This window comes from Macaca nemestrina, chromosome 18, assembly GCF_043159975.1.
Source record: "Macaca nemestrina isolate mMacNem1 chromosome 18, mMacNem.hap1, whole genome shotgun sequence".
NCBI classification, from domain to species: Eukaryota; Metazoa; Chordata; class Mammalia; order Primates; family Cercopithecidae; genus Macaca; species Macaca nemestrina.
In genome coordinates, this window is record NC_092142.1 from 2,830,764 (window position 1) to 2,855,317 (window position 24,554).

Below are 24,554 nucleotides of genomic sequence, written 5' to 3' on the forward strand. Positions count from 1 at the left end.
CATTTCCACCCCACTGATAGAGCTGTCACGTGACGGGCAAATCTCTGTCTTTGGTGTCTTTTAGCAAACTGAATGCTGGTGGCACTTGGGCCTTTTGCAGACATCTGTGAGTCTGCCTAACAGCCCTGCTGCTTTCTGTCTGCCTTGTGGCTCTCATCCTTCTTTCCAGCACTTTCTGACCTCCCCCCTATTGTTACGATGATGATTATTTTTTGAGACAGGGTCTTGCTCTGTCACGCAGGTTGGAATGCAGTGGTATAATCATAGCTCACTGCATCCTCAACTTCCTGGGCTTAAGCAATCCTCCCACCTCAGCCTCCCAAGTAACTGAGACTATAGGCACATGCCACCATGCTCTGCTAATGTTTTATTTTTTAACTTTTTGAAGAGATAGGGTCTTGCTTTGTTGCCCAAGGTGGTCTCGAACTCCTGGCTAAGCTGTCCTCCTGCCTGGGCCTCCCCTTTTTTAAATGCCCCTTGTCAGCCACAGGCAGCTGGCTCCATTATGAAGCCTCTGTCACCAAAGCCCAAAGCCATGGCTCCCTCCCTACCTTGAAGCCTCCTAAAGCCTTGGGTCCCTGTGCCCCACCCCTGCCACAGGAAGTGGGCTCCGCGCTGAGACCCCTTCTCGGCGTTGCAGGTTCATCAGTAAAGAGATCCTGACTATCCGGGAGGCCGTATGGCTCACAGACAACACGTACAAGTATGAGGACCTGGTGAGAATGATGGGCGAGATCGTCTCCGCCTTGGAAGGGAAGATTCGAGTAAGCAGTGGTTCCATTTTCCTTATTAATCCTGGTTGTCGCTGTGCTGGAGGGTGGGGGTGGGCATTTGGCTTTCCTGCTGTGGGAGGCCTCATGGACTCAGAGGGCAGCTCTCTCTGCTGTGCCCAAAGCCACGGAGCAGGAGGCCACGGTTGCACCACATCGCCACTTGCGCTGGTGCGCTGCGCGTGCAGCATCAACGTGAACATCACCCGGGCCAGACCCTGCGCTGGGCCTGCATGTGGCACTGCACCAAGGAGCCCCCAAGCACTAAGAGCCCACACCCGCTCCCGGCTGTCTAGGTCCCCACCGTGGTGGATTACAAGGAGGTCCTGCTGGCGCTAGTCCCCGTGGAGCTGAGAACCCAGCACCTGTGCAGCTTCCTCTGTGAGCTCTCCCTGCTGCACACCAGCCTGTCCACCTATGCCCCAGCCCGCCTGGCTGCCGCAGCCCTGCTTCTGGCCAGACTGACGCACAGGCAGAGTAAGGAGAGGCCCTTCCCAGGGATGCCTGTGTCAGGGAATGTGCTCACACAGGAGGAGGCTGTGGGGCGGAAGAGTCCAGCATCCGTTTGTCCTGGTTACTTCTTCAGGGATGAGATACAGCACAGCTCCTAGCTTCAGTATGTCCCAGATTTCTGACTGTGAGCCTGCACGCCCTACGTATGGGTTTTTTTCAAAACTGTTTTAAAAGGATTGCAACCCTGAGCTCCAAGAAACTCCACAGCAGAGCCCACAGAACTATAGAGTGGAAGTGGTCAGGCGGCTGTCACCACAGCCCGTCCGTCCCCTCCATCCCCTCCATCCCTGGCCTGCTTTCTTCCCCAGCACAGCCCTGGACCACTCAGCTGTGGGACCTCACCGGATTCTCCTATGAGGACCTCATTCCCTGCGTCTTGAGCCTTCATAAGAAGTGGTGAGTTTTGGCCAGGCACGGTGGCTCACGCCTGTAACCCCAGCACTTTGGGAGGCCGAGGCAGGCAGACCATTTGAGGTCAGGAGTTCGAGACCAGCCTGGCCAACATGGTAAAACCCCACCTCTACTAAAAATACAAAAATTAGCCAGGCGTGTTTGTGCACGCCTGTAATTCCAGCTACTCAGGAGGCTGAGGCAGGAGAATCGCTTGAACCCAGGAGGCAGAGGTTGCAGTGAGTTGAGATCACATCACTGGACTCCAGCCTGGGTGACAGAGCAAGACTCTGTCTCCAAAAACAAAAACTGGCCAGGCGTGGTGGCTCACACCTGTAATCCCAGCACTTTGGGAGGCCAAAGCGGGTGGATCACCTGAGGTCAGGAGTTCGAGACTAGCCTGGTCAACATGACAAAACCCTGTCTCTACTAAAAAAACAAAAATTAGCCAGGCGTGGTGGCGTGCGCTTATAATCCCAGCTACTCAGGAGGCTGAGGCAGGAGAATCGTTTGAACCCGGGAGGCAGAGGTTGCAGTGAGCCGAGATTGCGCCATTGCACTCCAGCCCAGGCACCGAGTGAAACTCCATCTAAAAAAAAAAAAAAAAAAAATTCCAGGCCTTTCCTATCTCACACCTTTTTCACATTGAGAGCAGCTGCTCCCAACCCAAGCTCATTGCATAGGCAGCAGAACGTACTAGAAAAAAATGAGGGTGTCTCCCTGACCTGTGGTAACTTGTACCTGTGTCAAGTTGTCATCTAGCTCAGGCGCTGGCACACTGTGGCCCTCAGACAGCATTTGGCTGCTTTTGTGAATGGGGTTTTCTTGGCAGCAGCCGCCCTCACTGGTTTCCACATCGTCTGCAGCTGCTTTTGCTCTGGCAGTGGCTGAGCTTACAGTGCAGCGGAGACCACATGGCCCCCAGTGGGGAAAATACTCACTCCCCTTCCCTTGAGAGAACAGCTTCCACCCCAGTGCAGCCGTTGGTATAGATCTATCCTCTGTCTCACTGAGAAGATGGAGCCTGCGGGCAGGTCCCTTGCCCCATCATGCCCAGCTGTGGCCCCCTCTCTGCCCCAGCCCCACTGGGCTTCCCTCCACCTGCCCCGGCCCCTCCGCCCTTCTGTCTGCTGAGCCTGGCCCGGCCCTCGCTGCATCTGAGCCCCTTCACCTGCCCTGGCAGCTTCCCTTCAGCCCACGTTGGTTTGTTCTATGCAGTGCATGAAGCCCCCACCGTGGGCCGGGCGCTGGGGGAGAGGCCAGGACAGAGAGTTCAGAGGTCAGGTCATGTTGGGAGAAACGGCAGGCAGGAGCGGGGCATGTGGCACGGGCGGGTGCGGCTCCCTTCAGGGAGCGCAGCCAGGGTCACTTGGGCATCTGAGTCCCAGGCAAAGGGGGCAGCCATGCCAGGGCCCAGTGCAGACCAGCGGGGCCAGGGGCTGTGAGTGGAGTCATGGCAGTGAGGGGCAAGGGGGACAAGCATGGGGGTGAATTTGCATCTGACCAGCCATCTCCCTCTCGCCTCCTCAGTTGTGTTCACAGACTTGCTCCTCCCACCTCTCGGCACCACCACTCCCTGGTCTCCCCCTTCCCCGCTTCTGCCATGACTTCCCTTTCCTCAGCCAAATCCAGCAGACTCAGCAGCGTAGGCTTTTTTTTCCTTTTTTGAGTTGGGGGCCCAGGCCGGAGTACAGTGGCGCCATCCTAGCTCACTGCAACCCTGACCTCCCAGGCTTAAGGGATCCTCTTGTGTCAGCCTCCCGAGTAGCTGAAACCACAGGCACCACCACACCAGGCCTGGGTGGCTTTTCTCCAGCCAGCATTACGCTGACCCTCCCTCCTTCGGGGGCCTCAGCTGCCTGCCGTAGGCCATGCGGCCTGGGTATTAGTCTCCCTTCTCACCCACCCCAAGGGGCCAGGGAATTCTGGCTTTCTGCCACCCCTCGGACTCCTTTCCTGGGAGACTTCATCACTTCCAGGATTCAGACCACGTCTCAACCTTGACCTGCCACCCACCCTGCCAGTGTGACTCAGCCATTGGCCTGTTTCGGCCCTGGTGGGTTGTGGTGCATGAACCACTGTGCACCCAGCTGAGGCCTCCACCAGCCGCTCCTGCTTCTCCATCCCTGCATCCTCGCCAGTGCACTTTCCTCGTGCGCTCACCGCTTGGGGGCTGGAGCTATCCGTGGTGGCTGCCCAGCCTTCTGGAACACTGGCAGCCACCCCACGTGTGTCTCGTGTACACTACCCAGGGCCTTGCTGTCCGGCTTCCAGGATGAAATCAGAACTCCCTGGGGGTCTCTTTGCCCTTGAGCAGCCCCTTCTCTGGCCCATCTGCTGTTTCTACCCCCATACTGTACTTCAGCCACAGGGGACCTGGTGGCATCTCCCGGCTTTGGCATGTGCTGCTGCTCATGCTGCTTTCTCCTGCAGTGCCCGGACCCTGTGCCTTCTGGGCAAGGAACGAGGGTGACAGAAGGGTCGGCATGGATCTTACCCCCCCCACCTTTGCTTATGGGGATCACAGATCGTCCCAACACTGGCCACCAAAAGCTGTTTCTGAGCTGCGTTTATTCTCTTCCACCTGAAAAAGTTAATTTTTTTTTTTCCCAAACCAGATAAGTTAGAAACATTATTTACAAACTAAACTTCCTTTTATTGTATGATTTAATCGGCTTTTAGTTTATTCACACAGTTGTGCTTGTCATCACAACAATCAAATTTACAACATTTTCACTTTCCCCAAAGGGACAACACACCCCTCAGCTGTCACCCTCTGGTTCCCCGCAATTTCCTCAGCCCTAGATGACTCAGTGGTCTACTTTCTGTCCACGGATTTTTCCCATTCTGGACATTGCATATAAATGGAGTCATAGGACAGGTGGCCTTTTGTGTCTAGGTTATTTCCCTCAGTGTAATGTTTGCTGGATTTGTCCACGTTGTGGCGTGTGTACCTGCTTTATTCCTTTTCATGGCTGAATAATATTCCCCTGCATGGACCACATGTGTTTATCCATCCCACAGCTGGTGGACGTTTGCCTATTGTGAACAGTCCTGCCATGAACATTCTAGTACAGGTTTCTGTGTGGACATAGTTTTTCCTTTTTCCTGGGTCTTTACCTAGAGAGAATTGCTGGGTTCTGTGGTGACTAAATTTAACCATTCGGGGAACCGCCAGGTTGGATTCCAGAGTGACTGCACCATTTTGCATTCTCATTGCTCACTTCAGTGAACTAAGGCTAAAAATGGGGTGGGGGTGCCTCACATGTCCACTCCATGTGACTGTTTCCAGCTTCCACGATGACGCCCCCAAGGACTACAGGCAAGTCTCTCTGACCGCCGTGAAGCAGCGATTTGAGGACAAGCGCTATGGAGAAATCAGCCAGGAAAAGGTGCCTCTCTCCTGCCAATTGGGCGTCTCATGGGGTGCTGGGGTATGGGCGGGCCTCACCCTTGGGGCCTCTGCACCCCCTAACTCTGGCTTCCCCTAAGGTGCTGAGCTACAGCCAGTTGTGTGCGGCATTAGGAGTGACACAAGACAGCCCCGACCCCCCGACTTTCCTCAGCACAGGGGAGATCCACGCCTTCCTCAGCTCTCCCTCGGGGCGGAGAACCAAACGGTTAGTTACCCTGCGCCATACAATGCTGGCACCCTCATGCCGGCCCAGTTCCCTCAGCGCTCCCTCACAGAGAGGCCTCCAAGGCTTGTCAGGGGAGCAGCAGATCCCAGGACATGACCCTGGGACGGAGCCCTGCAGTCATGCCTTAGGCCCCCGCGTAACCTCCACTGTCTCCAGCCCAGGTCTCCTTCCTCAGAGGCTGTTGCCTCTCCCTCTGCCTGGGCTCCCTGTGGAGGAAGATGGTTTCGAGCATGCGGGAGCCCAGCCTGGCTCTAGCCCTGCCCGTGCCTGTCACGCGTATCCTGGACTTACCTGCTCCATGATGCTGCTGTCACTCCCGGCACTCAAGTTGTGACCTAAGTCACATCCCCAGCACTTCCCTCACCACCCGTGTGAACCTGTTTACCTGCCTCTCCTATCTCAGCACCTTGGCTGTTCCTCCTGGAGTTAACTTCCTCTTTCCACCTCACCCACCTGGAGAACTGCTATTGATTCTGCAAGGCCCCGATGAACAGGGCCCTCCCTGTGCTGCTAGCCCTGCGCCTGTGACTCCTTAGCACCATGTGCACCCATAACTTTCCCAAGGGCAGGCACTGGGTGGCTGGGTCTTCCCTGTCAATACAGGACCAGGCAGGGCTGCCTCCGGGAGTGTTGTGTGGGGAGTGGGCCCCTGGCAGTAGACCTAAACTCCTGGGGAGCCCTGGGGAAGCAGCCGAAGCCCCCGCTACTGCTACTTCCTCCCCAAGAAGCGTGATAGCACTTTCCATTGTGCAGAAAGCAGGAGACCTGACCCTCCTGTCTCACTCCACACACGCACCGACTCCCTGGGGCCAGTTATCACGAGGAAAGTCCATGTAGACACGCATAGCTACTCCAGGTGGGGGCCTGGCCCTGTGCTCAGCCTCACTGTGTTAAACCCGCTTCTCCAGAGGCCCCCCAAAGCCCCATCAGTCTCTGAGACAGACCCCCATGGGTGACACGGGTAGCTCTCTCCACCCCCACTCCCCACTGGGCCCTGGGTTCAGGAAGTGGAAAGGCTCAGCTGGTGTGGCAGCTTTTCCCAGGCTCAGGCCCACACTCTGGCCTCCAGCCCCATCCCGAGCAAGACTTGACCCCAGTTGGGCATGGGTGCCGGCACCGCCCAAGGCCAGGCCATTCCATGCAATCTGCCTGGCCCCGGGCTGAGCACTGCCTGGCCCTTATTAATCAACACCAGAGGGGCTGGGCGCGGTGGCTCACGCCTGTAATCCCAGCACTTTGGAAGGCTGAGGCAAGTGAATCACCTGAGGTTAGGAGTTCGAGACCAACTTGGCCATCATGGTGAAACCCCGTCTCTACTAAAAATATAAAAATTAGCTGGGTGTGATAGTGGGCACCTGTAGTCCCAGCTACTCAGGAGCCTGAGGCAGGAGAATCACTTGAACCTGGGAGGCGGAGGTTGCAGTGAGCCAAGATGACACCACTGCACTCCAGCCTGGGTGACAGAGCAAGACTCCACCTCAAAAAAAAAAAAAAAACAACAACACTGGAAGGTAGCATCATCCTGGGGGTGTCCAGGGGACCAGATGGTTGGCCCAGGCCCCACAGCTGAGCCGGGTGGGCTGGGCTTCACACCCAGACCTGGGGCCTGAGTTTGCCTGAGCTGTCCTCCAGGTTGGCCCTGCCTCAAGGGCTTATACCTGTTCTAGCTTCACCAGCATTTTCTACACAGCAGAGCCTTTGGGAGCATGCAGTGACAGGCCGGGGCACACGGGTGTTAGAGGTAGGTGCAGAGGGCCTGGCCTCCCAGCGCTGGCGCCCATGACCGGGTCTCCTGGGCTCTCTCCACCTTGCAGGAAGCGGGAGAACAGCCTCCAGGAGGACAGGGGCAGCTTTGTTACCACCCCCACTGCGGAACTGTCCAGCCAGGAGGAGACGCTGCTGGGCAGCTTCCTCGACTGGAGCCTGGACTGCTGCTCTGGCTACGAAGGCGACCAGGAGAGCGAGGGCGAGAAGGAGGGTGACGGTGAGTGTAGGGCCAGGGCGCACTGGAAGGGACATCACACAGGGTGGCTCTCACTGAGGGTCTCTGGGCACCTGGCCCTGTGTGAGCGCTGTGGGAGGGAGGAGGATGTGCACAGAGCACAGGGCGGGGCCAGCTCCTGCCCTGCCGGGGAGTGTGTCCAGGCATGGGGAGAGTGAGAGGAGGGGAGAACCCCCAAAACACCACAGCTTCTACCATCACACAGGGATGAGAGGACTTAGGCCACACCTATCCGGCTCCTGCTCGTTCTGTGCTGGGAAGACCTCACTAGGATGAGGGAGGTAGAGACCTGTCTGGAGTTCATGGAGATCCTTCTAGGCCAGGTGTGGTGGCTCATGCCTGTAATCCCAGCAATTTGAGAGGCTGAGGCAGGAGGATCACTTCAGGCTAGAAGTTCAAGACAATCCTGGGTGACATAGCAAGACAAAAAATTTAAAAATTAGCTGGACAGGCTAATTTTTCTTTCTAGAATGTTGTTTGAGATGTGCCCACGTGGTTTACATGACACTCCTCACTGCCCTGCTGGGATCACTGCCCTGTGCAAACCCCAGGCAGACTGCATGGGTCCTTACCAGAAGCCCAGTTAGTGTGAGTCCTGTCGATTTCCCAGTTGCTTGCTTCTGCATCCACTTGGCTTGAGCTAGATGCCCAACTTGTCATCTCCACTGTCGTTGGAGTCATGGTGGGCAGCTGTCCAACCTTGGAAGAGGTATGTCACCCACACTTCTCACCACAGGAGGGTAACACAGAGGACCATAGCAAGGTAGAAGATTCTTGACCTGCACTTCAGGGTCCTGACCTGGAAGGGGGTCTCCCCTGATGCTTGGGTGTGACATGATCTCCCTCCCCACCAACCTTCCTGCAGTGACAGCTCCCAGTGGCATCCTCGATGTCACCGTGGTCTACCTGAATCCAGAACAGCATTGCTGCCAGGAATCCAGTGATGAGGAGGCTTGCCCAGAGGACGAGAGACCCCAGGACCCACAGGTACCAGCGCTGGATACCCAGATCCCTGCAACCCCAGGACCCAAGTCCCTGCTCCGCACCGGCCCGGAGCCAGGGAAGGACGTCACGACCTCAGGGTACTCCTCCGTCAGCACCACGAGTCCCACAAGCTCTGTGGATGGTGGCTTGGGGGTCCTGCCCCGACCTACCTCAGTGCTGTCCCTGGACAGTGACTCGCACACACAGCCCTGCCACCATCAGGCCAGGAAGTCATGTTTACAGTGTCGTCCCCCAAGTCCCCCCGAAAGCAGTGTTCCCCGGCAACAGGTGAAACGGATAAACCTATGCATACACAGTGAGGAGGAGGACACGAACCTGGGCCTTGTGAGGCTGTAAGTGTGTCAGCGCATTTGCCGCAGTGGATGTGTACTGAGGGGGCTGGAGGCGAGGGGTGGGAGCACAGCATAGGAATGCTGTGTAGATCCCGGAGGCCTTCGCACAGAGAGCAGAGAGGGTAACTTGTGGCCACCAAGTTTCTTTCTCCGCGGGAGTCCCTTGCAAGCTATGAGAATGTTGAAATGAGAGTGAAGAGGTCAGATCCCTCTCTTGGGAAAGTTGAGCCTCAAAGCAGTTGGCCGCACTGCATGGAGGGCACCTCTCTGTCCCTTCCGTGTCTCACTGTCTCTAGAAGCTTCAGCCCATGTGTGTCCTGGTCTTCCCAGCCCCAACAGAGCCCGGTGCCAGGAGCTGACAGCTTTCACGCTCAAGGCACGTGTGACCTGGGTAGTCAGACACCACTTGAGCTTCTGCCCACATCTGTCTGGTTTGGGGCTCCAGTGGGGAGCTGACAGCTCTGAGCACACCACTGTCCCCTCATCCACCTCGGTCTGCATGGGGCACCCACTTCCTTCTGGGTGGGTATTCCATGGTAAGGGGGCCTGTGTCCCTGCACACTGCGTGGACTCCCTACGACACGTTACTCATTTTAGAGCTCTGTCCCAGAGGCTCTGTCCCAGACATTTGTCTGTGACCCACAGATGTTGTCAATGTGAACACCTCTCTTTGTGCTGAATTTCTGGGCCATTCTTTTCCTGTCTTTGTTTCTAAATTTCCTTCTTCCAAGATGAAAACAAGAAAAACTTAAAACAGAAGGTATTAAAAAAACAAGAGATTCCTACCATGATTTAGGTTCAACTGCAAAACAAAAATCTTACTCCAGCCCCTCAATGCCATCCTGACACACTTTATGTAAAAAGAATTTTCCCAGAGAGGCTAGCCAGAAAAAAACTTGAAGTCCCCTCTAACATCTGAGGTGACCAAGAGGCAGAGTAGTAGAGCAGTCGGGGGCCGTGTCCTGGCTGATCCCAACTGCAGCTGTGCTCTGGGGATCCGTGGGAGGGAGGCAGACCCCTGGGCTTTCCTGCTGGCCACAGAGACTCCGCTTCTGCATGGAAAGGGAGCCTGGGAGACAGCAGTCCACGCCTGGGGAGCCTGTCTGGGGCCATGTGACCGTGGCCTCTCCCTGGGGATGGGCTTACCACAGCACACTCACCCTGCTGCCATCCACTTCTGTTTCCTCTGCAAATGTGAGAAAGAACCACTTGACTAGAAGTGTCCCCCAGATGCTTTTTTTTTTTCTTTTGAGACGGAGTTTTGCTCTTTTCACCCTGGCTGGAGTGCAGTGGCATGATCTCAACTCACTGCAACCTCCGCCTCCCAGATTCTGCCTCAGCCTTCCAGGTAGCTGGGATTACAAGCACCCAACCACGCCCGGCTAATTTTTGTATTTTCAGTAGAGACGGGATTTCACCATGTTGGCCGGGCTTGTCTCGAACTCCTGACCTCAGGTGATCCGCCCACTTCGGCCTCCCAAAGTGCTGGGATTACAGGCATGAGCCACTGCGCCTGGCCCCCCAAATGCTCTTGAACCAGAAACCCAGGGCTGGGAGATGCTCACTGAGCTGCTGCTTTTCTGTGTGCTGGTGCTGTGTGTGTTTGTAAGTCTGTGGCAGCTGTCCTCTTGCGACTATAAGGGAATTCTGGCCACCCTGGGTGGGGCGTGGTCGGGGTGAGAACCGAAGCGTTGGAACTGTAGACCCGTCCTGTCGACTGTGTGCCCCTGGGCATGTGTGAGCCTCAGTTTCCTCATCTGTAAGAGGGGGCGATGATAACCTACCTCACAGGGGTGTTATGAGGATTAAATGTGAGGAGGATAGTGACAAATGAGTGATGGACGTCATTTGCTGCCTCAACGCCTTGTCCAGGGGCTCTTTTGTCAAAATCCCAACTCTTCATGGAGTCAGTTCTCTGCTTTCTCCCAGCTTGCACCTGAAAGAGGAAACTACTCCAGGGGAGCCTGGCATCACCTGCTGGGGTGGGTGGTCTCCTGCATCTCGAGTGCTGCCTCCTCCTTCACAGAGAACCTCCAGGGAGGCAGGGCCACCGTCACCCTCCCCCACCGCTGATGGAGGGGCCCACCCTGAGCACTGGGCCAGAGCTGCCTGGGTCCCAACCTCCCTGACAACTCCCTTTGTGCCCTCCTTCCCTTCTGCGATGACACCTTCCCATTAACGACTATGGAACGGACTCACCTGTCCCATCTTTAAACAGCACCCCCAGGTCTGTCTTTCCTCCAGCTACCACCTGGGATTTCTTGGCCCTAATTGTTTATTCTTGTTAACATCAACTACATGGGGCCCTGCTGCCCTCCTCACTTCCTCCCCCAGGTGTCCCCTGCATCACTGAAGGCCCTGTCCGCCGACCCCCCCTACCCCCCGGTGCTGTGTACACCGCCGAGACCTCAGCAGCGCTTGGCCTGTGACCCAGTCCCTCCCGCGACAGCCTCCTGTTGCCTCTGTGACACTGTCCTACTGCTGCTCCACCTCCCTGGCCATTGCCTGGGCCCCATCACCTGTCCCTACCCGTCCCCTGCCCCACCAAGGGCCACCTCGCCGTGCCCACTGCTCCAAGGTCTGACCTTCCTCCCCTCTGCCCAGTGCTATCACGTCACATGTCCAAAAGTGAACACTTTCTCCTCCCTCATCCCCGCTCCTGACAGGCGGCATCCTCACCTCCAGCAACCCGGGCGTCAGCACTCGTTGGCCCGGGCGTCAGCAGGACGGCGGGTCCCTGCGGTAGAGCACTTTTTTTTTTTTTTTTTTTTTTTTTTGGAGACGGAGTCTCGCTCTGTCGCCCAGGCTGGAGTGCAGTGGCCGGATCTCAGCTCACTGCAAGTTCCGCCTCCCCGGTTTACGCCATTCTCCTGCCTCAGCCTCCCGAGTAGCTGGGACTACAGACGCCCGCCACCTCGCCCGGCTAGTTTTTTGTATTTTTTAGTAGAGACGGGGTTTCACCGTGTTAGCCAGGATGGTCTCGATCTCCTGACCTCGTGATCCGCCCGTCTCGGCCTCCCAAAGTGCTGGGATTACAGGCGTGAGCCACCGCGCCCGGCCGCGGTAGAGCCCTTTCAATCAGGACAGATGGAGCCTCTCGTATAACCGTCACAGGCGCCCTACAAGAGAAGCGCGATAATGGCGGCCCCATCTACCCAGTTACCCAAACCAAAATCCCGGCGTCGCCCGCAGTCCCCTCCCTGGCGGCCTCGGAGACCTAGCAGGAGTGGGTGGGGCTTGAGGCTCGCCCGCAATGAGGGAGAGAAAGCTTCGGGGGCGGCCCCGGAGCCCCGGTTCACGATTGGGCAGCCCGGCCGGGAAGGGGCGGCCTTCCCGCCCGGAAGGGGCGTGGCTCTTCAGAGGCGGCAAATTGCAAGGAGACACCGCCGCCTTCATGCTGCCCGCGGACTGCTCGCGCCGGTGAGGCCTGCGCGGCGGGAGGGGGCGGGAGGACGCGGGCGGGCGGGCTGGCAGTCAGGCGCGGGGCCCGAGGCCCGACGCTGGCCGAGGTGATGAGCCGCCGGTGCGTCCCCCAGGCTGGTAGCCGAGCTGCAGGGCGCCCTGGACGCCTGCGCACATCGACAGCTGCAACTGGAGCAGAGCCTGCGCGTCTGCCGTCGGCTGCTGCAGGCCTGGTACGCGGACCCCGGGACCCCCTGGCCAGACCTCCCTCGGCCCCTCAGAGTCCTGCCCCGAGGTCCCGTGGCTGGGAGACCGGGCGCAGCCGCCCACTTCGGAGCTATAGGTTGTCAGTGCCACCCCCCGTACCCTGCAAGCTCTGAGCTGGGGGACTGCCGCGGGGTCGGGCAGCCCCCTTGCGTCTGTTTGGGCTGGGCCCTGCCTCCTGGCCGTGCGACGGCTGCCCATGTCTTTGTAGGGAACCAACCGGGACCTGGGCTTGGGAGCCACCTCCAGAGCCAGAAACTAATGAAGAGGACCCCCTTCCAGGTAAACCTCCACCACCCACCTAATCCAGGTGCTGTTCTGGTCTTCTGGAGCGCAGTTGTGAGGGACCCTCCTGGGGGACAGTGGGGAGAGATCCCTGCGTAATTCTCGGCTTTCACAGCATGCACACCCAGTCCACAAGACCTCAAAGAGTTGGAGTTTCTGACCCAGGCACTGGAGAAGGCTGTTCGGGTTCGAAGAGGCATCACTAAGGCTGGAGAAAGAAACAAGGCCCCCAGCCTGAAATCTAGGTCCATTGTCACCTCTCCTGGCACGACAGCCTCCACCCGACCCCAGTCCCCAGGCCAAGCTGGTGGCCATGCTTCAGACAGGAGACCCACCAAGGGCCTCCGCCAGACCACAGTGCCTGCCAAGGGCCGCCCTGAGCGCCGGCTGCCATCAGTGCGGGATAGGACCCGTGCTGGGATAGGAGCCCAAGCCCCCAGGCCTGGAGCGGGCCTCAGGAACCACCATATGGCCCCATCGGCTGCTCCTCAGGCCCCAGAAGCCTTCACACTCAAGGAAAAGGGGTAGGTTTCCCAGACCCTCACTGGAGGGACTTCTGTCTCTGCCTCCTCAGACCCTGGCTAGCAAGGAGCCTGGGATTTGGGGTCACAAGGCAGGGCATTGAGCCCTGGGATGCACCCCTGAGGCTTGTGCTCAGAAGCTGGCAGAATGAAGCAGCTGTGTGGTGGTGTCCAGGTCGGCACCATCAGGACAGGGAAGTACTAGAGCCTGTCCTGCCCTCTCCTCTGTGGCTGTCCCCTTATTTGCCCAGGCCAGAGGCTGCAGATGGGCTCTGGAGGGTGTGGGCTCTGCTCACGGGGCCCCCTCTTCTCTCTACTGGGACAGCACTGGACCATGCTTCTCCCATGGCCGCTCTGGAAGCCCTATCCAAGGGGGCTCATCCTTGGTGGGGTCGGGTGTGGGTAAGGGGCAAGAAGCCTCATCCCTGATTGGGCTCTGAGCAGGAAATGGGAGTTGTAGACCCCAGAGCAAGGCGATGCTCCTCTGAACACCGGCTTCTCCGACAGGCACCTGCTGCGGCTGCCTGCGGCATTCAGGAAAGCGGCTTCCCAGAACTCGAGGTGAGGCTGAGGTCTTTGGCTGGACAGGGGTAGGGGAGAACCTGGAGGCATCACCAGCTCGGGTACAGGTTCGAGATACTTTCCAGTGGGTCTCTTTGCCTTCTTTGCTGAGTGGGGTCACTGTCGACGTTAAAAGTCTGCCAGCCTGTCAGCTCTGTCCCCTTGTTCTGGTCAGTGTCCTCTTGGTTCCCTGAGGCCTCTGGAGACCCCTCCAGGCATTCAGCAGAGCCAGATGCCCAGCCTGGGGTCCCCACCCTGGCCCTTGCCTACCTCCCAAGGCCCAGCTCACCAGCTGGAATAACCGTGTCCCTCTATGGTTCCTGGGGCGCCCCTCGTGTGCACCCCAGCCTGTGGGCCCAGCTGAGTTCCATGCAGACCAGTGATTCCATGGATGCCGCTGCCGCCAAAACCCAGTTCCTCCGGAACATACAGACAGCTGTATCCTTGCTGGGCTTGTGGGAGCCTGGGGGGCCTCTGGCTCTGAACCTGGCAGGTTTGTGGAGCAGCCCCAGGAGGGGCTGGTGTGGGATGGCTAGGGCCACTCTCCAGGCCCTGTCCTTGGTGGGAGCAGAGGGGCTTGGCTGCAGGAAAGTTTTCCTGACCCATATCCAGTCAGGCGGGTCCCAGCCCAGGCTCAGTGCTGCGGAAGTGGAGGCGGAGGCGAGGCGCCTGCGGAAGGCCTGTTCGCTGCTGAGACTACGTGTGAGGGAGGAACTCTCGGCAGGTCAGTGGGTCCTGGGTCTGTCTTGGGAGGAGCATGGAGGGCTAGTGCAGGGAGGGTTTCCAGACTGCCACGGACCCCACCTGCCCTCCCTGACTCTTCTGCAGCCCCCATGGACTGGATGCAGGAGTACCGCTGCCTGCTCACGCTGGAGGGCCTGCAGACCATGGTGGGCCAGTGTCTGCAGAGGCTGCAGGAACTGCGTGCAGGTGAGACTCCGCCCCCACCCTGCCACCTGCACTGAGGTCTGGGCCAGGGACAGGGTGCTTTAGCCAGCCTTGTCTGCACCTCAGTGAAAGGTGAGCAGCCCAGGGACCAGATGCAAGTTGGTGACCCCCCCTCCCCCGCCGCCCTCCTCTCCTCCTCAGGGCAGCTCCCCTACCTTGCTGCTCCCCACACACACAACCTCACTGCTCTGAACTGTTGCTTATTCACCCAGTTGTTGAAAAAGTGGCGTGTGAGGGCCGGGCACTGTGGCTCACACCTGTAATCCCAGCACTTTGGGAGGCCAAGACAGACGAATCACAAGGTCAGGAGATGAAGACCATCCTGGCTAACACGGTGAAACCTTGTCTCTACTAAAAATACAAAAACTTAGCCAGGCGTGGTGGCGGGCGCCTGTAGTCCCAGCTACTTGGGAGACTGAGGCAGGAGAATGGTGTGAACCCGGGAGGAGGAGCTTGCAGTGAGCCGAGATTGTGCCACTGCACTCCAGCCTGGGTGACAGAGTGAGACCCCGTCTCAAAAACAAAAAGAAAAAGTAGTGTGTGAGGCCGGGCATGGTGGCTCACGCCTGTAACCCAGCACTTTGGGAGGCCAAGGCAGGCGGATCATTTGAGGTCAGGAGTTCAAGACCAGCCTGGCCAAAATGGTGAAAGCCCATCTCGACTAAAAATATAAAAATTAGCTGGGTATGATGGTGCACGCCTGTAATCCCAGCTACTTGGGAGACAAGCACGAGAATTGCTTGAACCCGGGAGGCAGAGGTTGCAGTGAGTTGAGATTGCGCCACTGCACTCCAGCCTGGGTGACAGAGTGAGACTCCATCTCAAAAAAAAAAAAAAAAAAAAACAAAGTAGCTCATGAGAATCAGCTCCCGGAAGGTGGTTATTTATAGAACTTGTTTCCTCCTTTGTATTTTCTAATTGCTTGACGTTTTAAGAGTGAAAATACACCATTTGTCAAAAGGAAAGCCAGTCTCACAAAAGTCGTGCATAAACGCAGTAAAGAAATAAGGCAGGCCGGGCGCGGTGGCTCAAGCCTGTAATCCCAGCACTTTGGGAGGCCGAGACGGGCGGATCACGAGGTCAGGAGATCGAGACCATCCTGGCTAACACGGTGAAACCCCGTCTCTATTAAGAAATACAAAAAACTAGCCGGGCGAGGTGGCGGGCGCCTGTAGTCCCAGCTACTCGGGAGGCTGAGGCCGGAGAATGGCGTAAACCCGGGAGGCGGAGCTTGCAGTGAGCTGAGATCCGGCCACGGCACTCCAGCCTGGGTGACAGAGCGAGACTCCATCTCAAAAAAAAAAAAAAAAAAAAAAGAAATAAGGCAGACAGAGGGCCACCCCACAGAGGACTCCCTGCCAGCAAGTCCAAGCTCAAGACACACCATCTTGCACGGGACTGTCCTAAAAGCCCACCTTTCCCCTAAAGGCAGGGCAAGTGGTGCAGATGCCTGGGAGAGCCAGGCAAACAGGAAAAGCGGGGCCGCAGCTTCGGCTGCCACCCCAAAGGCCACATTCTCCTGTGCACACAGCGGTGGCGGAACGGCCACCATTACCGTGTCCTGTGGGGAGGCCCCCCAGAGCCTCGCCGTCCTGTGGGGGCGGAGCGGAGCCTACATGGAGCCCCCAGCTGCTTGTCTACTCCAGCACCCAGGAGCTGCAGACCCTGGCGGCCCTCAAGCTGCGAGTGGCCGTGCTGGACCAGCAGATCCACTTGCAAAAGGTGCTTCTGGAAGAGGAGATGGGGGTGCAACAGAGGTCTGCAGCCTTGAGGAGGACCTGAGGGTAGGGGCTTGACTGCTCCACCCCCCAGAACCCAGGAGAATGGGGGCAAGCCTGGGGTCTGTGTGTGTGGGTTGGGAAGTGCACGGGCCAGACTGAGCTAGGGATGGCAGGAGGGAGGGGCTGAAGCATGGGGGCTTCAAAGCTTGTCCCAGGATTGCCCCCAGCCTAGGTGCCCCTGAGACCTTGGCCCTGCCCTGCCCCCAGGTCCTGATGGCTGAACTCCTCCCCCTGGTAAGTGCTGCACAGCCGGAGGGGCCGTCCTGGCTGACCCTGTGCCGGGCTGCACACAGCCTGCTCTGCGAGGGAGGCGCACGTGTCCTCACCATCCTGCGAGATGAACCTGTGGACTGAGCCTTTCCCATGCTGCACCCACCAGGCCTCAGGACCACCTGGGCGCTGGCCTGCCAGGGAGCATCCCCTCAGCCCTGTTCAGATGGGTATTGGGGGTGTCTTCTCTGGCACTGTGCTTGGGGACCCAGAGATGCCTGTGCTTCCCTGGGAGACCTGGTGAACTGGACCAGGTGGCCTCAGTGGCTCTTCTCAGGACAACTAAGCCTGCTGGTCAGGGCTGACTTTCAGCCTTCCCAAGGCTCCTGGACTCCAGAGGCCAGCGGGGAGCCTTTCCTGGCTCCCTCTGTTTTCTCTCAGTGTAAACCAAAGAGCTGCTTGTGTGATATTAAAGCCACTTTAGAAAGCATTTGTACTTATTTTTGTCGAGACAGTCTCACTCTGTCGCCCAGGCTAGAGTGCAGTGGCATGATCCTGGCTCACTGCAACCTCTGCTTCACAGGTTCAGGTGATTTTCCTGCCTCAGCCTCCCAAGTAGCTGGAATTACAGGCTCCAGCCACCACGCCTGGCTTTTTTTTTTTTTTTTTATGTTTAGTAAAGATGGGGTTTCACCTTGTTGGCCAGGCTGGTCTCAAACTTTTGACCTCAGGTGGTCCACCTCGCCCTCCCAATGTGCTGGGATTACAGGTGTGAGCCACTGCGCCTGGCTGAAAGCATATGTATTTAAATCATACCAAGGTGGGACTTGGGCCTTTGTTTCTTTTTTTTTTTTTTTTTTTTTTTTTTTGAGATGGAGTCTTGCTCTGTCGCCCAAGCTGGAGTGCAGTGGCGCGATCCTGGCTCAGTGCAAGCTTCGCCTCCTGGGTTCACGCCATTCTCCTGCCCCAGCCTCCCGAGTAGCTGGGACTACAGGCGCCCGCCACTGCGCCCGGCTCATTTTTTGTATTTTTAGTAGAGACGGGGTTTCACCGTGGTCTCGATCTCCTGACCTTGTGATCTGCCCGCCTCGGCCTCCCAAAGTGCTGGGATTACAGGCGTGAGCCACTGCGCCCGGCCTGGGCCTTTGTTTCTTTATGATTTTGTTTATCAAGTTACATCACTGGTTGATACATGTCATGCTGAAAAGGAATATATCAAGTGTATTTATCAAGATTATAAATGGGCTGGATGTGGTGGCTCACGCCTGTAATCCCAGCACTTGGGGAGGCTGAAGTGGGAGGATTGCTTGAGGCTAGGAGTTTGAGACCAGTTTGTACAACAGTGAGACCCCATCTCTACACAAAATTTTAAAATGAGCCGGGCATGGCATGTCTGCCTGTAATCCCAACTACTTGGGAGGCTAAGGCGGGAGGATCGCTTAAGCCTAGGACTTTTTTTTTTTTTTTCTCTGTCACCCAGCCTGGAGTGCAGTGGCGCAATCTCAGCTCACTACAACCTCTGCCGTCTGGGTTCAAGCAATTATTCTGCCTCAGCCTCCCAAGTAACTGGGATTACAGGTGCGTGCCACGACGCCTGGCTAATGTTTGTAGTTTTTTAATAGAGACGGGGTTTTGCCATCTTGACCAGGCTGGTCTTGAACTCCTGACATCGTGATCCGCCCGCCTCGGCCTCCCAAATTGCTGGGATTACAGGCATGAGCTACTGCACCCGGCCGAGCCTAGGACTTTGAGCCTGCCGTGAGCCATGATTGTGCCACTGTGCTCCAGCCTGGGCGACAGAGCGAGGCCCTGTCTCGATATCCCTTCTGTATAAAGGACGGGACAAGGCCACTCAAGGTGGGCCCAGCACTGCTGAAAGCCCCACCCTCTGCAGGCTGTAGGCTCTACTCATTCATTGGAGGACACGAAAACCACAAGGCCATATTGGAGAACAGGCCAGTCACTGTCTCTGCCACAGCCCCCCAGCTCTGCTTCCCACTGTCTGCTGGTACCCACACCCAGCTCCCCCTCCTGGCGCTGTCGCTGGGGCGGTTGTGGGGTCACCGGTTCACATGGCCTCCACCAGGAAGGGCCTTTTACCTCTTCACCCTTTAGCCACTCCACTCTCACCTCCTCTGAGCCTCCTTCCCTTCCCCATGAAGGCAGGAAAGAGCAGGGGTCAGGGTTGGGCCCTCTGCAACCACAGAGGTGGGTTTGCAAAATGACTTGTTTTTGGCCCTGGGACTGGGCAAGATTCTCAAGGACTCAGCCCCAGTTGTCCAGGTTTGTCCCCACTGTCATGCTGGGTGATGGTGGTGATGACCTTAGGGGCCGGCAGAGATTACTTGTTGCATCTCAAGTGCTGGCCACAGGCCGGGCGCGGTGGCTCACACCTGTAATCCCAGCACTTTGGTAGGATGAGGCAGGCGGATCACCTGAGGTCAGGAGTTCATGACTAGCCTGGCTAACATGTTGAAACCCTGTCTCCATTCAAAATATAAAAACTAGAGGACAGGTGTGGTGACTCATGCCTGTAATCCCAGCACTTTGGGAGGCTGAGGTGGACGGGTCATGAGGTCAGGAGATCGAGACCATCCTGGCTAACACGGTGAAACCCCGTCTCTACTAAAAATACAAACAGTTGGCCGGGTGTGGTGGCATGTACCTGTGGTCCCAGCTACCTGGGAGGCTGAGGCAGGAGAATCGCTTGAACCCAGGAGACAGAGGTTGCAGTGAGCCAAGATGGTGCCACTATACTCCAGCCTGGGTGACAGAGTGGGACTCCATCTCAAAACAAACAAAAAAATTAGCTGGGCATGGTGGCGGGTGCCTGCAGTCCCAGCTACTCAGGAGGCTGAGGCAGGAGAATCACTTGAACCTGGGAGGCAGAGGTTGCAGTGAGCCAAGATTGTGCCACTATGCTCCAGCCTGGGTGACAGAGCGAGACTCTGTCTCAAAAAAAAAAAACAAACAAACTGCTGGTCGCAAAGGCCCTGGTGCTGGCCATGTTCAGTGCTCATAGTGTTCTTTAAACGAACCTGCACTGAGGGCCCGAGGCATCCCAAACATTTGGGAGTTGGGGCCAAGTGCTCTGTGTGGACGGCGCGGGAGCTCCACCAAGCCCAGCTGTGGGCAGGTACCTGCGACAGGGAAGATTACCAGCCTCTTCCCCAAGGTGCCCCCCGGACAGGGCAGCAGGACAGAAGGTGGGTGGCACTTGGAGAAAGCTGGGTCTACTGAGAACCAGATGAAGCATCGCAGGTAGGTCCTGCTTGTAAAGGGCCTGACAGTCCCGAAGGCCAGAAACATGCTCAGACCCAGAGTCCCGAGTTGAGGGCTGCTGGGGACCAGATGACAGAGACCAAGGCAGGAAACCAAAAACCATGATCCTCATTGCATTGAGGGGGCACCTCCAGGGACAGAGCAGCTCCACCCCCTGCCCCTGCAGCCTGGCAGCAGCCCCAGGGTCACACCCCTTGTGCAGATCAGCCAGCCTCGCCCCTCCCAGCCACCCCATTGCTGCCTCCAGGCTTATGCCCAGGTGCCTCTATCTGCAGGAGCCGCTGACTTACTTGAAGCCCCAACCACACCCGGACTGTACACCCGTGTGGCTTTCCAGAGCAAGTGGTCTCTACCCAGCGTTATTTCACTAGCTGACTTGGCTCATCCCCCATGCCTACTGGATGTTTACCTCAGGAGGACAGGGGTGCTGTCCCCCTCTACCCTGGTCAGGCCCTGATGGGAGCCAGACATGCACTGACTCAATGATCCACCAATCCCGGGGCCAATCCAGAGGACAGTGGTTTCTTGGAGCAGGGAGGCGGCCTAGATAGCTTTGTGGGGGTCCTGGGGAGGCCCCGACACAGGGGTCCAGGGCAGGAAAGACAGGTCTCCTCCTCCGACTGACGCCCGCCCACCCCGATTCCCCGCCAAAACCCAGAGGCGGCTGCTGACTCCCCGGGCTCCCAGCTGGCGTCACCACCTCTGGAGCCAATGGGCTCTGACGTGGCGAGCCCGGAACGCCATTGGGACTGCGCGGGCGTCCACACCACCCACCGAGCGCGGCCACCGGGTTGGCGGCATGAGCGCGCCCGAGCCTGCGCCCGCCTCGCCACCTGGGCCGGGTCTGGTGCACCCGGAGCCCCCCGGGGTCCTGCGCGCCCTGCTCTTAGCCACCGGCGGCGCAGGGGGCTCGTGGCCGCGCTGCATTCTGCCGTTCGGTGCCGTGGCCCCCACCAGCCATCACCTTCTCGCTGCGGGGACCACGCCTGGACCTGGCCCAGGGCTCGTCGCTGGCCGCGCTCAGTGCGGGCCTGGGGCTCCTGACCGCCGCCTTCCTGTGCTGGCGCGCTCGGCGGAGGCGAAGGGCCGGGCGCCGGGAGCCGGGGGCGCCCTGAGCCGCGGGCAAGGCCCCCTCCCATCGAGGTCACCGCGAGCCGGTCGCCCCTCCCTCCGACCTCTCCCCGGCCGGGCGGGCGCAGTGCCAAGCGCGGTCGCAGAGGCCGCCTCCCATACCCCATCCCCAAATCGTTTCTTCTGGAACCCTTTGGGCAGAGGAGGCCACCGGCCGTTTCCCTCCCTCCCTTTCTGCTTTCCCTCTCCTCCCTCCTCCGTCCAACGTCGCATTTCAGCTTTTGACTTGGCGCGCAGAGCTGGCGCGACCGCAGAGCGGCCTGGCTGGGCAGCGGTTTGCGCGGCTCGGAGATCGACCTGGCGCGAGGGTGCTGGGTGCAGGGCACCGCGACGCGGGTTCGGCCACACCACTCGCCGCTGGGAGCCAGCGCTGTGTCCGCTCCTGGGCTGTCTGCCTTGGGGGCTCGGTTGGAAACCCCCCGAGGCATAATAGGCGCTCAATAAATGTGCAATAGGTGAATAAGTGGTGGCTTGCAGGCGTCTGCGGGGAAACAGCAGGTTCTAGGCTGGGCGGGGAATTATTGGATCAATGGGCATCTTACAGGAAAGACTCTCAGCTCCCTGCTGCCTGGGACTGTCCAGCCCCTCTATGCCCTCACCCCAGCCTGTGTCCCAAAGCTGGAGCTGCCGCTCTAGGGGCAGGGGTGGGGTGGGGTGGGGGAGGCCAAGCACTGCAGCCTGAGTTGCAGGTAGGGGGAGGGGAGGCGGAGCTTCTTTGTTACAGAAGGTGCCAGGAGGGGGCAGGACCAGTGGAGAGGTGGGAGGTGGGAGAGGCCCCAGCCAGAGGCTGGGACAGGTGGCTGGGTCCCTGGAGAGCAATAAGTCCCGCTTGGGGGCTGTGGGGAGGCCCTCCCTAACTTCCAAACACCATCTGTGAGGGCTGGGGGTGGGGGCAGAGTAGCGTGTGCAGAGGTCTGTTCCTGGGGAGAGGCTCTGTGGCCAGCGGCCTCCTGCCTGGGGAGCTGGAGATACAATGGCCCTCTGGGCCTACAGGGCCTCCCTCGACCTCTGCTGACCCAGATGAACAATTGCACCAGGGCTGAGCCCCAGGCACCTACTTTCCCTCACCCCAGAAGCCACCAGACGTTCTGCAGACCCCAGTCCTGGCTCACAGGGAAGCTGAGCTGGAGACAAAGCTGGCCCCTCTGATGAGAGTGGAAGAGGATGCTGGCCACTGTCTCTCCTGCAGCCTGGCTGGCGGCCAGTCTGGCAGTGGCCCTGCTCTGGCAGTGGCCCTGACGTCCAGAGACAGCCTGGGTTTCCCCAGAGGCTTGTCTCTGGCCAGTGGGACCCCTCTGTCAGGCCTGGGCTTTTCTCTCTACTGTCCCAGAATGATGATCTCAGCCCCCATACTCCCCCAGGGTTCCTCCCACCCTTAGGGTGGGGTGGCGGGAGGTAGGGGTTGGGAGCCAGAAGGACCTTGAAGAGGGTGGTTGGGAGTTTCAGGTTCTAAGTTTGACTAAGCATGAGCCCTGTCAGATTCAGGTCCCTCACCTTGTCAAGAACACAATTCCCATTCTCTTTATCAGGGAGCTGAGGGGCAGGGGCCCTGTGGTAGAGAGAAAGCCCCCCAGCCCTTTCTGCTCAGTCCTCCCATGCCCCCATCCCTGTGCATCTGTGGCTGTCACACGCAGATGTGTGGCCAGGAGAAGGTGCCCACCAGCCAGTGTCAGTTGCTCCAGGAGCCAAGCCAGGTGCCCTGTCACTCTGTCTTCCCGTTCCTCCCCTCCATGGTCAGGCCCTCCTACTCCCTCCTCTGGTCCTTCAGTTTCTCCTGGGAGGCTTCTGTGTCCTCCTGTCCCTCCTCTCCCAAACAGTGTGATGCTTCTGCCTCTCCATCCTCTTCCTCTTGGTCCTTGATCATCTCTGGCCGTGTCCAGGGTAGCACCCACGTAGCTCCCTCCACCAGCTGCAGGCCTGGCCTCCCATCTGAAATGGGACATTCAGGCCTCGATGATGCCCCTGCATGGAACTTGTTCCCTGCCCCGCCCTGGGAGGCTTGGCCTCCTCTGTCAGGGACCTAAAAGTAGGAGGGGAGGAGGTTTCTCTGACCAGAGCTGTCCCTGGACCCTCTTTGGTGGTGTCGCTCCCAGGCACAGCTGCCCCATCCCCAGCTAGTCCCCAGGCCACCCAGCTGGGCTTCTGCCTCAGTTTCCCTGCCCAAACGTGCTGCGACGTGGGGCAGTGGGCTCCAGGTTGCCACCAGCCCCTTCCCATGATTAAACCCTACTCCCTGCCCCTGCAGAGAGGTCCTCAACAGCTAACCAAGTCCCTGAACCCCAAGGAGCCACCCCATCCCACCCTCCAGCTTCCATGTCCTCTGCCAGCTGGGCCCATGGCAGAGATGCAACTAGAAACTTGCAGACCCGGGGAGCTTTGGGATCAGAGTCTGGCCTGGTGCAGGGGATGCTGGCCTCATGTCTTTTTTTTTTTTTTTTTTTTTGAAATGAAAGGCCTCACATATTTATTACTGAACTCAGCCAACCAACGCATTCATAATAGATTCAGAGAGGAAAACACGTCGAACTCTCCAGATAGTGGTGACATTTTCAGTTTGATATGGTAATGTGATTGTGACCTTCAGACAGCACAAATATGTGTGCCATCTCATGTAATTCCTTACAGACCCAGCTTGGTTCTTCTCCAATGTCTCCTTTTGGAGTTGTACCTGATTTTATTTCCAGTTTTCATCTGAATCCACTGGGGAATGGGACGATTTTGCTTTTGTTTCCTGGCCAGGAATCGCTTAATCCTGAAAGTCTTGTGAGAAGACATGGCGAGAAGCAGAGGCAAGAACACATCGCGATGGTGGAGAAAAGAAAAGAGGGGGTGGCCTCATGTCTTAGCCCAGCTCAGGCCGACGGGGGTGCCCCCCTTCCTCAACACAGACAGGAGACACTCCAGTCTGTGCAGCTCCAGACTTGGGCCTGATACTACTTCGGGTTCATCAAATCCCACAGCTTCAGAGAGCCTCGTGAGTAACAGGCGTCTGGCGGATGAGGAAAAAGGACCCCAAGCTATGCAGCCAGAAATGGAGCAGTTTGGATTCAAAATTAGACCTGACCCAATCCTGGGTTCTTTCTACTCCAGTAGATGCTGCTTTGGGGATGACCCTTCAACTGGTGGTTACTTGGCTTCCCTACCCAGGGAGCATCCAGGCCTTCTGCTGTCAGACCCGGGTCTCGCCGGCCTGATGGGCTTCAGGGAGGAGGTGGCCCAGACCCCCGTCCAGCACGTGGCACAGCCCCAGGAGCAGTAAAGGCCTGGCTGTGGGCCCAGGACCCTGCTGGGTGGTCCTCCACGGGCTGCGAAGGCTGAGCTGCCCCCCTCCAGACCCCTCCCGCCAGCGCATTCCTGGCTCCCCGGCCCCTCCCCTGGCTCCCGGGCCTCCCAGCCCCCTTCCCCGCTGGCCCAGCCCGCGTCTGAATCTGCTTCTGATTCCAGCTCTGCCGATGAGGCCCCCTCCCCTCCCCTCCCTCCTTCCCGACCGGAGCAGCCCCGCCCCCGGCTGGGCCC

The 24,554-nt window shown here is 58.3% G+C and overlaps 3 protein-coding genes across 12 annotated transcripts in view; 2 read left to right on the forward strand and 1 right to left on the reverse strand.

Annotated features, from left to right (window-relative positions):
- LOC105485801 (cyclin F) overlaps positions 1-10,975 on the forward strand; it is a 52,120-nt gene extending 41,145 nt beyond the window's left edge. For 8 of the 9 annotated variants that reach the window (XM_071083940.1, XM_071083939.1, XM_071083938.1 and 5 more), the window contains 7 exons: positions 641-764; positions 1,067-1,247; positions 1,592-1,679; positions 4,966-5,065; positions 5,166-5,293; positions 7,129-7,298; positions 8,182-10,975. In XM_071083940.1, the coding sequence (XP_070940041.1) occupies positions 641-764; positions 1,067-1,247; positions 1,592-1,679; positions 4,966-5,065; positions 5,166-5,293; positions 7,129-7,298; positions 8,182-8,657 (1,267 nt within the window). In that variant the 3' untranslated portion in view covers positions 8,658-10,975. Of the gene's footprint in view, positions 1-640; positions 765-1,066; positions 1,248-1,591; positions 1,680-4,965; positions 5,066-5,165; positions 5,294-7,128; positions 7,299-7,521; positions 7,718-8,181 lie in introns of those variants that run through there. The other variant, XM_071083945.1, reaches the window with a different exon arrangement.
- Positions 10,976-11,906: 931 nt separating this feature from the next.
- Positions 11,907-17,133, forward strand: TEDC2 (tubulin epsilon and delta complex 2). 2 transcript variants are annotated; one of them, XM_011748282.3, is made up of 10 exons: positions 11,907-12,073; positions 12,190-12,288; positions 12,531-12,601; positions 12,720-13,128; positions 13,633-13,686; positions 14,034-14,124; positions 14,299-14,410; positions 14,515-14,616; positions 16,166-16,418; positions 16,623-16,759. In XM_011748282.3, the coding sequence occupies exons 1-9, from the start codon at positions 11,907-11,909 to the stop codon at positions 16,414-16,416; spliced, it is 1,356 nt and encodes a 451-aa protein (XP_011746584.2). In that variant the 3' UTR covers positions 16,417-16,418; positions 16,623-16,759. The 2 variants fall into 2 exon arrangements, with proteins under 2 accessions (XP_011746584.2, XP_011746583.2); XM_011748281.3 differs by having other exon boundaries at positions 11,909-12,073; positions 16,166-16,356; positions 16,623-17,133.
- Positions 17,134-21,492: 4,359 nt separating this feature from the next.
- Positions 21,493-24,357, reverse strand: LOC139359802 (large ribosomal subunit protein eL39-like). Its single transcript, XM_071083948.1, has one exon. The coding sequence runs from the start codon at positions 23,811-23,813 to the stop codon at positions 23,658-23,660; it is 156 nt and encodes a 51-aa protein (XP_070940049.1). The 5' UTR covers positions 23,814-24,357; the 3' UTR covers positions 21,493-23,657.
- Between the last annotated feature and the right edge of the window lie 197 nt (positions 24,358-24,554).